This window comes from Oncorhynchus tshawytscha, linkage group LG05, assembly GCF_018296145.1.
Source record: "Oncorhynchus tshawytscha isolate Ot180627B linkage group LG05, Otsh_v2.0, whole genome shotgun sequence".
Taxonomy (NCBI): domain Eukaryota; kingdom Metazoa; phylum Chordata; class Actinopteri; order Salmoniformes; family Salmonidae; genus Oncorhynchus; species Oncorhynchus tshawytscha.
In genome coordinates, this window is record NC_056433.1 from 51,288,902 (window position 1) to 51,302,126 (window position 13,225).

The 13,225-nt window shown below is 40.4% G+C and overlaps 1 protein-coding gene across 1 annotated transcript; it reads right to left on the reverse strand.

The window, feature by feature from the left end:
- Positions 1 to 2,649: 2,649 nt before the first annotated feature.
- Positions 2,650 to 12,697, reverse strand: LOC112250799 (lipoprotein lipase). The gene is made up of 10 exons (XM_024421239.2): positions 12,434 to 12,697; positions 11,104 to 11,285; positions 10,610 to 10,789; positions 9,821 to 9,932; positions 8,917 to 9,150; positions 8,325 to 8,570; positions 4,839 to 4,959; positions 4,412 to 4,594; positions 4,043 to 4,150; positions 2,650 to 3,926 (listed from the first exon to the last, which is right to left on the reverse strand). The coding sequence occupies exons 1-10, from the start codon at positions 12,525 to 12,527 to the stop codon at positions 3,875 to 3,877; spliced, it is 1,512 nt and encodes a 503-aa protein (XP_024277007.1). The 5' UTR covers positions 12,528 to 12,697; the 3' UTR covers positions 2,650 to 3,874.
- Between the last annotated feature and the right edge of the window lie 528 nt (positions 12,698 to 13,225).

The following is a 13,225-nucleotide window of genomic DNA, read 5'->3' on the forward strand; positions in this document are numbered from 1 at the left end:
GCATGTTTGTCAATTGAAAAAGAAAACAGAAATAAACGAAGGGCAGCTAGTTTCCAGTCTTTCCAGCTTCAGTTTGAAGTGATTGTGTTAGCTCTGTGGTTGGCTAGCTCCTCTGAACAACAGTGTCCTGACGAGAAAGCACATTTTCTATGCCAGGTTAAATCGAGCATCATTAGCTCCAAATAAATGTCACTAAAAAACAGCTTAAACAAATGCAGCTACTGTTCTGGCTGTATTGTTTGACGTGACTTTGCGTTAGCCATAGTTGACTAGCTAGCAAGCAAGGGATAAGAACGTTGCCAGACAGTCTGGCAATAGAACATTTAAAACGAACGACTGGGTCCATAGGTAAAGAACAAAAAGACTGAACGACTGGGGTCGAGTCTCTGGCAACCAAACCAATAGAATGAACGACCAGCCGGATTGGGTAGCAACCCTAAATTTGTGTCGGGAATATATCTTGTGGAAGGATGAAATAGTATGAATAAATTCACCAAAATATATTTTTTCATGAAAATATGTCAATCATTATTTGAATATGTTGGTAACCCATTGTATAAAAGTGATAATGCCCTCGAAGCCGGTGTTTGGAGGATACTGTATATAACAACATCTGTGTCAATATATCCTCCAAACACCGGCTTCTCGGGCATTATCACTTAATTAGTAAGCATTTAACAATCGAAATAGAACATTGAACTTAAACCCTGTAGAATCATGGACCTTGTCTAACTACGCCTACATAACATTGGATCAACTATTGATAGAAAATAATAAAGCTAAATAAATAGTCTACTACTTTTGGCACAGAGAACTCCCGTACCTGCACAAACAACTGACTGACAAAAGCAAACAATGATACATCAACGGATAAATCTATTGCATTGGAATAAAGGCTGTTTTTATCAAGGACGCATGACAAACAAGTGGCAAAAATTAGGAAGTGCCAAGGAAAATCTATGCATAAGGGAGCTCATCGGAGGCCATAATCCAACACTACTGGGTGGACAGCACTACCACATAGAAATAAATGGGTTCAACCATGACAGAGAGGTGGGGGTGTTCGTTTCATTGGAAGATTTATTTTCATATTTACCACTGTAAAACATATTTAACACATCATTTTAAACTGCGAGGAGAATGGTTGAATTAGCATTATTTAGAGACCCCTTAAAGTTAGACTTGTTGCATTTAGGGGAGCTAACATCTCAATCAGGGGAGCTAACATCGCAATCAGTGGAGCTGAATTTATAGTCCCGTACCCCTTCAAACATTCAACCTCCAGCTGCGTACCCCCTCTAGCACCAGGGTCAGCACACTCTCAAATGCTGTTTTTTGCCATTATTGTAAGCCTGCCACACACACACTATACGATACATTTATTAAACATAAGAATGAGTGCGAGTTTTTTTTATCACAATCTGGCTCGTGGAAAGTGACAAAGTGCTCTTATAGACCCAGGGCCCAAAACCAGGGCCATAATATAATAATCAATAATTTTGCTCTTTATTTAACCATTGTACATATAAAACCTTATTTGTTAATCGAAAATTGTGAATAACTCACCACAGGTTAATGAGAAGGGTGTGCTTGAAAGGATGCACATAACTCTGCAATGTTGGATTGTATTGGAGAGAGTCTCAGTCTTAAATCATATTCCACACAGTCTGTGCCTGTATTTAGTTTTCATGCTAGTGAGGGCCGAGAATCCACTCTCACATATATCCACATTGAATATAGTTGCAGAGAGTCCCTGTAATCCTAGATTCAGATCATTCAGGCGAGGAAAAACATCACCCAGATAGGCCAGTCATGTGAGAAACTCGTCATCATGCAAGCGGTCAGACAAGTGAAAATTAGGGTCAGTAAAGACAACTTTAAGCTCGTCTCTCAATTTAAAAAAATGTGTCAATATTTTGCCCCTTGATAACCAGCGCACTTCTGTATGTTGTAAAAGCGTTACATAGTCGCTGCCCATATCATTGCAAAGTGCAGAAAATACACGAGAGTTCAGGGGCCTTGTTTTAGCAAAGTTAACCATTTTCACTGTAGTGTCCAAAACACCTTTCAAGCTGTCAGGCATTCCCTTGGCAGCATGAGCCTCTCAGTGGATGCTGCAGTTTACCCAAGTTACGTCGGGAGCAACTGCTTGGACTCGCGTTACCACTCCACTGTGTCTCCCTGTCATGGCTTTTGCACCATCAGTACAGATACCAACATGAGCAGCAGCTACATTTGGCTACATACGGACCGTTAGTGGAATTCCCGAGAGAGAGTAATGGTTAATGTGATTGGATGTTAATTATTTGACTAGGCTACCTGTATTTGACATTGTGTTGTTATTTTGCTGAACACTAGATGGTTTCATTAGATTTTTGGCAGTGAAACGAGGCTACTCAGGTGAGAAAAAAAACTCACCCAAATGTATAGCCCCATTGGAAAATATAAATGGACTCTTTCAAAATGTGAAGATTTTTAAATATTTTTTACAAAAGTTAAATAAAACAGTTAAATAAAACAATAGAATACCCCTGACGGCACTGCGCGTACCCCTGGTTTGTGAATACCTGTTCTAGGGTTAGAATAATATCTAAGGAATTCAACACAATATGTAGCTCAGGGTAGTAAAAAAATCCAAGAATACCAAAATATATCATATTTTCACTTTATTAAAGTATCACATTCTGTCTTCATAGAGCACACTGCATTTCAATTCAGAAAAATAAATGCGCTCATCAGCCGGCATGGAGACCAATTTGATCAGTCTGTCCAAAGCCACTCACATAAAATCACACCGCTTCATCTAGAAAAACAGCGACATCTATGGAAATCTGCCCAAATATATTACAGCTTAAATATACAAATATATACAGGTACATTCAATAAATATAATATTAAACATTCTTGGGATGTTTATGGTTATTATGTAGGGCTACCCACCCATGTTGGCAAAGTCTCACATATATGTTATACATTTAGTGTAGCATTTTGTTTGATCTTTTTAAAGAAAATGGAATGTTTTAGAGGGCATGCTTGACCAATAGGGTTAAGGTAATTGTTTCTACATGATTTTTGACCTATAAAGGAAGTAATAGAAGTACTAAGGCCAAACTAACTACTCCTTGTGACCTCTATTCTTCAGAAGTCCAGAGGCCAATTAAAGAATGATCTGAACATAATCCATTTCAACTAGTTGATGAATGATCGAATTGACTGGACTAACGCCCTTAAAGTGACCAGTGCCAAACACAATAACCAAATGCACACAAAGAACAAGCAGGGAATTCATCTACAATGATAACGCATATATATATATATATATATAATAGTGATTGAAAAGCTATTTACACGGGTCACTGCAATATTCAATTCAGTGAACAATGTCACCATCTTTGGTCCCTGTGATGGCGGCAATTAGTGGTTTAGGCATGACATTAGTGACATGATTATTATAGTGTGCACACTGAATGTGGCAAAAAATAAGTGGAAGCTATGTCAATCTCTTTGAATCGGAACTACCTAGTATGGCGTTAGAAATTAATTTATTTGATTTAGTAGGTATACATAAACACAGTTGAGATGAAAGAATTAAAAAGATAATGTAGCAACGTAAGACCAAGTCAAAATCATTTAAAAAAAAAGCAATTGTAACACTCTCCATGATGACGGTTAATAGAAGAAAAAGCACGTAAGCCGACACCCAGCACAGTGGGATGAAGTGATTGCGGGTGGAGATGAGATGACACAGGTTGGGAGGCAGAACATACAGCACAGGTCAGAGACTAACATCCCCTATCTTCTCTCCAGTGTATTCTCCCAGGCTCCATCCAGCTTTGGCTGTGTGGTTCAGTGTGCACTCTACTCAAGTGTTGCTTCATGCAATTTTATTCTTGAAGTGGCTTCCCTGCATCTTGAGTCTGTGCATCCTGAAGATAAATCAAAATCAAAAGAAGAACATGAGGAAATACGTTTTGAATCCCATCTTTGGTTATGATTGATTTTTCTATATTCAAATGACCAAAGTTTCACAAAGTTTTCTTACGTTTTCTCTTTCCGGCTCATGTTGTCCTCTTTTGATTTGACAAAGACTACGTCGTCTTTTCCTCTGATGAGGTAGGCATACTCTCCATCTTTAGCGCTGAAGATCACCCTGGAGTCAGACAGTCTATCAATAAAGACTATCAATAAAGCCTTCTTGACGCCCTTAGCATTATAACACCAAAGACTGGCAATGTGAAAGGCGATGTGCTGTGTCAAAGGTATTCAAATACTGTCCACAGTACTGGGGTTTAATTCATGTAATTAATTGGCCTTAGAGCGAAACCAGCAATGCTGCTGACCTTAAGGTCTGTGAATTTGAATAACCCTTCTACATATAGATATACAGCTCATCATTACTATCATAACTTACCTGGATTGAGTCTCCCCTGCCTTGACACGTATTTTGCGGATGTGGAAGTTTTTGTTGCCCCAAATGTCAGACCAGCTGAAATAGGCATCTTTCTCCCAGCGCAGCTTGACCATAAGCAGCTCCCCAACGTCCACGTCAGTGGTCAGCAGGAATGACACAGTGCTGTTGGTGTTCAGGAAGGGCCTGAGGGGTCACACACAGATCAAAGGTGAGTGGATCAGTTCATCTTCTGTACTGTATATAGTACCCAGCTGAGGTGGGGTGGTGAGGTGACCGGGTTAATTATGAGCTACAACGTCAGTGTTTTATATTCGTAAGTTTGGACTTGTTTAAATATTATATCAAGCATTTCTGGACAACTAAGTATTTCGCAAAATGTTTTTGTATTTCCTATAATTTCCTTATTTTATTTAATATCAAACCATACATGGTGTAAGGTATGTCAGTCTTCTCATCATGGGTTCCGTACAGAGAGATTTTCATGGGCTGCTCAGTGTAGGCCAGTTTCTCACTGCTGAAGAAATGCACCTTCACTTGGTAATGGAAAACTGTGGACAGAATGACAGAGACCTTCATTTAGAACCATGCCACATACAGACGAGTGTCACAGAGAAAACTGTGGAAAGAATGACAGAGACCTTCATTTAGAACCATGCCACATACAGACGAGTGTCACAGAGAAGGTTTTGCCCTCTGAAACCCTGAGTCTGTTTTCTCTTATGGAAACAACTGCAGTCTGCCCAGTTAAGACACATTCTCCGACAGTTTGAAGTGTTTGTGGCATGTGAACATAATCCCATCACTGATGCCCACAGTTTGAGCTAAAGATCCCCACTCACACACTATTTTCGTATCTCAGTGCTTAAGACCTGTCTTTACATAACCATATTATTGATCCACTTACTGCCTTTGTGTGAATAAGGGAAATACAATGCAGTGTTCAGCTTCAGATTAAGTTGTCCAACCTTCCACTGTAAAACCAAGTGTGTAGGATCTGAACGCATAACTTAACACCTTTCTGTAACACTTTTTAAATGCGTCAAGGCATTTAGAATTCAAAATGAAAATGTGTCACAGTGTTTAGATTGTAAACACCAGAACATGTTTATTCGCTGTAACACTTTTAACAAACATGAACATATTTATTCAGCACAAGGTTTTTAGGTTTTGAACACTAAACTGTTGTTTTAACACTGTAGGGTGTAAAGCCATATTTGCATATTCCCCAGCATGCCTTTCGCATGATTGTGAGGGATACCCACTCATGTCTGTGTTTGTAACAGAGACATTGTTGTTGCATTCAATAACTTCTATTCCTGAAGCCTTCAGCAAGTGACTGCCTAAGTGAATGTGTTTCCATCAAAATACAACCCTTTATGACCACATATTACACATTTCCTAAGGCCTTTAGTTATGGCCTACATTGTGGTCTGAACATCCTGGCTCATCTTACCTGCAAGTCACAATACACTGGTTTATGAAGTGATTAGCAATTCATATCAGAATCCAGCCAGAGGGAGTATTAGCCAAGAAATCAGACTATTTTATCACCCACAACCTGCACTCAGAATGTCTGCTATGCCAGAGAACTTCACAATCAAGACTACCTAAACCATCTAAACTAGAACAACCGACTCAGTAACGGGTGCAAAAAGTCCAACCCCTACAGATTGGAGTAGTTTAGAAACATTTAAGTTATTTATATGTGTATACTATGAGCTCAATAAATCAATGTGCATGAGGACACAAAGATTTTAAAACAAACTATTCTAAAAATCAACCTGCAACAAAGCATGCTGGGAAATATGATGAGGCCCCTCCCTCATATTTTTCACTCTGAGAGAGAAATAGACTCAAGACAGTTGAGTAACAACAACATCACGCAATTGAAAATAAATGTCCTGTTCAGTTGTGCTGAAATGTAAGTAAGGTGACAGACATTCCTAACACTGATCTGAATAAAAGGCATGGAAAGACACATACATTTTTGAATGACTAAATGCACACTAAACATGACGATGGGAAAGTAAACACTAGTGTTTCAAATCTGAACACTTAGGAGATATAGGTGTTCTCTTGGTTAGAAACTCTGAACACTTAGGAGATATAGGTGTTCTCTTGGTTAGAAACTCTGAACACTACTGAGATATAGGTGTTCTCTTGGTTAGAAACTCTGAACACTTAGGAGATATAGGTGTTCTCTTGGTTAGAAACTCTGAACACTTAGGAGATATAGGTGTTCTCTTGGTTAGAAACTCTGAACACTTAGGAGATATAGGTGTTCTCTTGGTTAGAAACTCTGAACACTTAGGAGATATAGGTGTTCTCTTGGTTAGAAACTCTGAACACTTAGGAGATATAGGTGTTCTCTTGGTTAGAAACTCTGAACACTTAGGAGATATAGGTGTTCTCTTGGTTAGAAACTCTGAACACTTAGGAGATATAGGTGTTCTCTTGGTTAGAAACTCTGAACACTTAGGAGATATAGGTGTTCTCTTGGTTAGAAACTGACTGGAAAAGCTGGCTATCTTGTTTAATCTTGCATTCTAAACACCTGTGTTTAAGATGAGAACCCTTATTGGCTAATCTAAAATGCCTAATGTTTAAGTTTTAAACACTGACGTTTAGGTTATTAAAGTGTCACTTGCTTCATAGTTTTACAGTGTACTACAGAGATGTTATTGTGTGCCTAAACTCAAAGTCAGTGCCAGAAGCATTTCCAATTGGTGTGGAAAGTTTCCTCTAACTTTCCATCGTAAGAATTCACGTGCAGTGGTTTCCAGTTACCAAACCACAGCCGCTACTCATGTGACCTTCATGGCTTGCGCCACGAACCTTGTTTTATTCCCCTTGCTTGTTTTTGTTTGTCCCTGACGCCACTACCTTATCAGATATGTCAGACTGTGCCAATCCTAGAGTAGTGGGGTGAGGAGGGAGGAAAATGGACGCAGGCTGGGCGGATGTTATAGAATCTTTTATGGATAGTGGGTCAGGTGACTAATAAGGGAGGGACTTGTGTAGACTACAGTAGTTGTTCTCTCAGGGTGGTACAGTATCAATACAGTATGTACACAGTTGGGGCCCGTTGTACTAATGTAACATGCACAGGATGGTAAAGAGACTCAGTGTTCAGGATCCGTTCAGGATCCGCCCCTTTTTTCCCATTTTTGTTTAAAATGACATACCCAAATCTAACTGTCTGTAGCTCAGGCCCTGAAGCAAGGATATGCATATTCTTGGTACCATTTGAAAGGATACACTTTGACGTTTGTGGAAATGTGAAAGGAATGTAGGAGAATATAACTCAATAGCTCTGGTAAAAGATAATACAAAGATGGCAGCAGCGTATGTGCAACGTTTTAGACTGATCCAATGAACAATTGCATTTCTGTTCAAAATGTTGTATCAAGACTGCTCAAATGTGCCCAATTTGTTTATTAATAACTTTTCATGTTCAAAACTGTGCACTCTCCTCAAACAATAGCACAGTATTATTTCACTGTCGTAGCTTCTGTAATTTGGACAGTGCAGTTAGATTAACAAGATTTTAAGCTTTCTGACAATATCAGATATGTTTATGTCCCGGGAAATGTTATTGTTACTTACAACCTCATGCTAATCGCATTAGCCTACGTTAGCTCAACCGTCCTGTGGAGAGACACCGATCCCGAAGAAGTTTTTAAAGTTCTCAAGGCCAGCTTGAGCCAGCTCCTAGCCACCACTACAATAACTACATTCAGCTATCCGGAGGATATGAGGATATGACATTGAGGATATGGCAATTAATGTACGTCAGGTAACTCTTAACTAAATCTATTTTAGTGCCAGGAAATTAACTTCCTGTTGTGAAGAAGAGTGTTGCTTTGTGCATGCATGCATTCTTGTCTTAAAACAATTCCTCTCTCATCCTTACGTTTGAAGGGCATCATCTCGCGGGTCTTGAGGTACATCTTTGTGTTCCGGGGCAGGCGGACCTTGTTGACACCGTAGCCCACCTTGTTGCAGCGGTTCTTACGACAGTTGAGGCACATGCCCTTCATGAAGGCCTCCTTGGAGCTGCAGCGGTAGGCCATGGTCTGATGGTCTGCTGCGTTCACCAGTGAGTCGATAAACAGGTGGATGGAGCGCTCATGGGAGCACTTCACAAGCTGGTCCATATCTGCATAGGACAGGTGTAAAACAAGACCATTAGGTCCATGAAGTCTGAATCAATGGCTGATTCCCTAATATACACCAGACTAACAATGTGACTGTGTCTGTGAAATGTGCTTATTCTGGCTTATGACGTATGGCTTTCACTGTTATGGTTAGAAAACTGAGGCCTTGTCAAAGTACTTGTTGCAGGTGTTTAAACTTCAAGAAACACTCCCTGTGAAGATTTACTACAGTATAGTAACAGACTTTGATGTTACATTATCCTCTACTATATGTCAGACAGCAGAAATATGGAGAAGCTAGAATAGTAGAAGGCATTCTACAGTACAGTGTCTAGTTACAGTACGTACTACGGATGCCGGTGGTGGCGATCATCATCATGGTGTTCTGCAGATCACAGCCTGGCTGGAAGGTTCCTCCGTTGGGGTAGATGTCCACGTGGCCCACGGGTCTCTGGATGCCGATGCTGCGGTCTGGGGAGCCCCGGGTGTTGGTGTGCAGGACGTCCACGAAGAGAGCATCGTCAGGGGACAGGGTGCTCTGGGCGTCAGCAAACTCAAAGGTCGGGCCGGCCGGGTCCAAACCTGGGAGACAGATGGAGGGAGGGATGGAGGGAGGGAGAGAGGGAGAGGGGGAGAGAGAGAGAGAGAGAAAAGGGGGAGGATGAGAGAGAGAGGGAGAGAGAGAGAGAAAAGGGGGAGAATGAGAGAGAGGGGTAGAAGTAGAGACAGAGAGGGAGGGAGAGAGGGGTAGAAGTAGAGACAGAGAGGGAGGGAGAGAGGGGTAGAAGTAGAGACAGAGAGCGAGAGCAAGAGAGAGAGAGAGAGAAAAGGGGGAGGATGAGAGAGAGGGGTAGAAGTAGAGACAGAGAGGGAGGGAGAGAGAGAAGGGGGAGGAAGAGAGAGAGGGAGAGAGCGAGAAGGGGAGGATGAGAGAGAGGGGTAGAAGTAGAGACAGAGAGGGAGAGGGAGGGAGAGAGAGAAGGGGGAGGATAAGAGAGAGGTAGAGAGAGAGAAGGGGGAGGATAAGAGAGAGGGGTAGAAGCCCACAATGTGCTTTAGTGATGATTTGATTATGGTTTTCAATGGCCTCGAGATGTAATAGTTGGGTAAACTTTATGGAGACAAATGGGAGGACTACTGAGGCTAAATGCATTGAGATAGAACTTGCACATGTAGGCCTATGCATCTACATAGCGACAGACTGATAGATAAACATTAAAACCTCTTCAGCAGAGAAGGGCTGTCTGCTCACCTGTGATCCTGCTGACTTTGTGGTTGGTGAGGAGACCAGCGATGCCGGCTACATGAGCACCCAGACTGTAGCCCAGGAGATGTATCTTCTCCCAGGGGTAGTCGAGTGTTTTCTGACAACAGGGGAAAGCAGACATGGTTTTATTTCTATTTTCCATTCTTGTGACTGTGTAAAGTATTGGCTGTAAAACTTGTTATGCCATCCTAACACCCTCTCAAGTATATTCTGTTCTGTCAGTTATACTGTACGCTTACACATGTAATCATTTCAGGTAGTTTATCATACCAATGTCTCCTAGCCCTTTTCTCTAGCAGAGGATATGCTTCACTAGCTCCACCTGCTGCTTCTATCAATAATGAGCTGTGTAATGAGTGGTTGATGTGGATCAACAACATGGCTGTAAAAAGCTTTTAGGTGTACTAAATCATAGCCAGGAGTAAAATACAACCACAGCATTGACTTCGAAATTATTGTATCATCACCAGTCACATATTGCTTATTTCAAATACGTTTCTGCATTGTCAACATGAAAGTCTGTTCTTGTGTGAACCATGTATTCTATTATGTTTCGGCGGTGCTGAAATAAATAAAATTGCCCATGCAACAGATGGCTGTATCTGTCCATTAATACAGGACTAGTAAAGGCCCAGTGCACTACTTTTGTAAAAAAATATATATATATTAATATTTGTTTTAATTCCGATTTTTCAGGTGGTGCTGTAGCACCCTCAGCACCCCTACTTCCTGTGGCTATGTTCCTATCTACCCAGTGTCCTTGAGATCACCCACCTGCAGCCAATTAACAAACTTGGCCACGTCTTTGCCCACCAGCTTGGTGTTGGCAGCAGAGGTGAGGTAGTGCTGCTGCGCCCGTGTCAGCCAGTCCACCACAATCACGTTGGCCTTGGGCTCCCTCTTGTACAGCGCTGTCACCAGCTTAGGGACCCAGCTCTCAAACAGCCCCGTGACCTGGACAAACACATTTTCGGGGTCAGTGGCTGGCCTGACTCACTGTGAACCTAGCCCTCATTGTTTACTCACAGCACTGATTGAAGACGAGCCAAGTGTCAGCACTTTTACACATGAATGAGCACTACAACATTATGCATAGGGACAGCGGGGGAGGGGGGCTTCTCATCATGCATCTAGTTATCAATGCTGAATATATTTTTAGGATCAACATTGTTGAGTTATTTCCCTAATGATGCTCGACAAGCCTCATTGAAATGATGATCAACAACGTCTGCTTTTGCGGTAATCATGACAGTGTCGAAGCTTTTTACCGTCCATCCATGAATGACCACGAACGTCTTATACCCAGGGTTGAATTCACACTTTGGGATGGTTAAGGGCTGGCCGGGAACGATGTAGCACAAGTCATCATCCGGTATCTCAGCAGTTCTCAGGGAGAACTTGGATACAATGTCTGTGTAGTCCTCAAGCCATTCAGTGGAGTTGCTGTTACCTGCACAGACACAGTGATGATGTTAAACTGGCTTCATCAGTCATGTCGTCACTCACCTACTAGTCCATGATCCCGCATGTAAGCACTTTGAACAGCTCTCATGGCATACAGGTTACCACTGTGCACAATGCAGGGGAGTCTATAGGAATCTGCCTTATTCATTACACTATTGTTTACATTTTTAACCAGATACATATTAAAACCTAGTCTAGATGTCTGATTATTTCAGACTTTTTTCATTATCATGATTGTACAAGGAGGTCACTAGCATTTCAAACACTTTACCTCAACCAAAATGTATCTCCTTATTTGCTGGACAAGCATCTAAAATGTGTTTACAAAGAAACCAATTGCTGTATTTATCATTACATCATTGGCAATTCAGCTTTTAATTTATTTATTTTTTATCTTCAAACACTATCTATTTTGGGAGAAAGTAATTACAAAGCCACAATCTGCAGAATCTATCAGTTTATCAATTGGTGTAATCTAATCCAATTACCAGCATGACAAAAAGATATCGATAGTTTTACCGGTCCAATGTCGCCCCCTTTTGCATCTTTTGAAATTCTACCAAACAAACATTGTAGTAATAACATTATAATCCTTTTTAAATTACGTTTTTTTTGTGATATCACAAACATACACAAATAGGCCACATTAAATATCGAACATAATGTCAATAATAATGATAATATGTCATGCTTATGCATTATGCATTACGTGTAAAACAATGGGAAAATTGTTATTATACATCAATTAAAAATAGAACAAATATCACATTTTCGTTTTCAAAATATTATTTTAAGTGAACTTGAAAATGCAAATAATGTCGTGTACTTAAAATGCATAATTTGAATTATGTTGATCCGATTAATTATATATATTTTTGTAATGATTGAAAAGATTATTCATGAGAGAGGTGCGCACCCTGACAAAATGCACTCGAGTGGGGTACGTCTGACTGAACTGAGGTTACTCTCGGTCACTTGGAGGAGGCTGCATCAATTTTACTGCCTCCCGTTGGCTCTAGTGTTTATTTTATGGGAGAGAATCAACATTGAGTCAAAGAATGTGTTTATTTAACCTATCTCTAACAAAGCCAAAGTCAGCTCTACAAACAGCTAGGTTAAATATCCCTTACTTACCAAAAAGTGTTTGTTCTGGTGTACTTGAAAAAGATACACAGATATTTGCCAGAATTATCCAAACGGTGACCAAAAAGGTGTTTTCTTTTCCCATATTATTGCTGATCCAGAGGTTTCTCCGTCAAGTCCCGAATGAAAATGTTCTTGTATGTTGGTTTAGGAGTGGTAGATCCAATTGTATAGGTCAGTAGGACCACTGCTCTGGTCTAAAAGTAAATCTGATTTGTGATAAGAGTGGAGTTTCTTATGAAGTCTGCCACAATTGCCGCTCCAAGTTGTCTTTATGAGTGGCTCATTTGAATAAACAAACTCCATTGGTCGGAAGTGAGTGGGCTGGGCTTGAACTGGTTCCAAATGCAAAATTGCCCAAAAATCATTCACAACTCTCTCTGCCCCTTCACCGCTGTGCTTCACAAAAAGACATGTTATACGATTTAGCTGTTTTAGCTTTCCTTTATAGTGATACCTTATTTGTTTATTCAATTCAGAATATCTTGTCTTGGTAAAAAATATGTGAGATGTTCACCATTCGGTTTACTTGCTATTTAGAGTTTAAATGATATAGCCAAATGTTTGAAAAAATATATGTATTCAAGTTATATTCTCGTTTCAATTTTTTTTTTATTCGAAATGGGCTTCTATATAGGTGTTTGAGTAATGCAGTCTGTACAAACCTCATGCTCCAGTTTTGGCTCTTCTGTGATTTACCATGCTGTATAACTGGAGCGTTTCAGAAGACATGTGGCTTGATAAATGTAATTCGAAAACTAGTGTTAAGTAACAATACACGTG

Coding starts and splice junctions, on each gene's coding strand:
- LOC112250799 (XM_024421239.2), bottom strand. CDS start 12,527: ATGGGAAAAGAAAACACCTTTTTGGTCACCGTTTGGATAATTCTGGCA. Junction 9,933..10,609: donor AGTTTGTTAATTGGCTGCAG/GTGGGTGATCTC, acceptor CCCTGTTGTCAG/AAAACACTCGACTACCCCTG. Junction 8,571..8,916: donor CGCCACCACCGGCATCCGTA/GTACGTACTGTA, acceptor TGTCCTATGCAG/ATATGGACCAGCTTGTGAAG.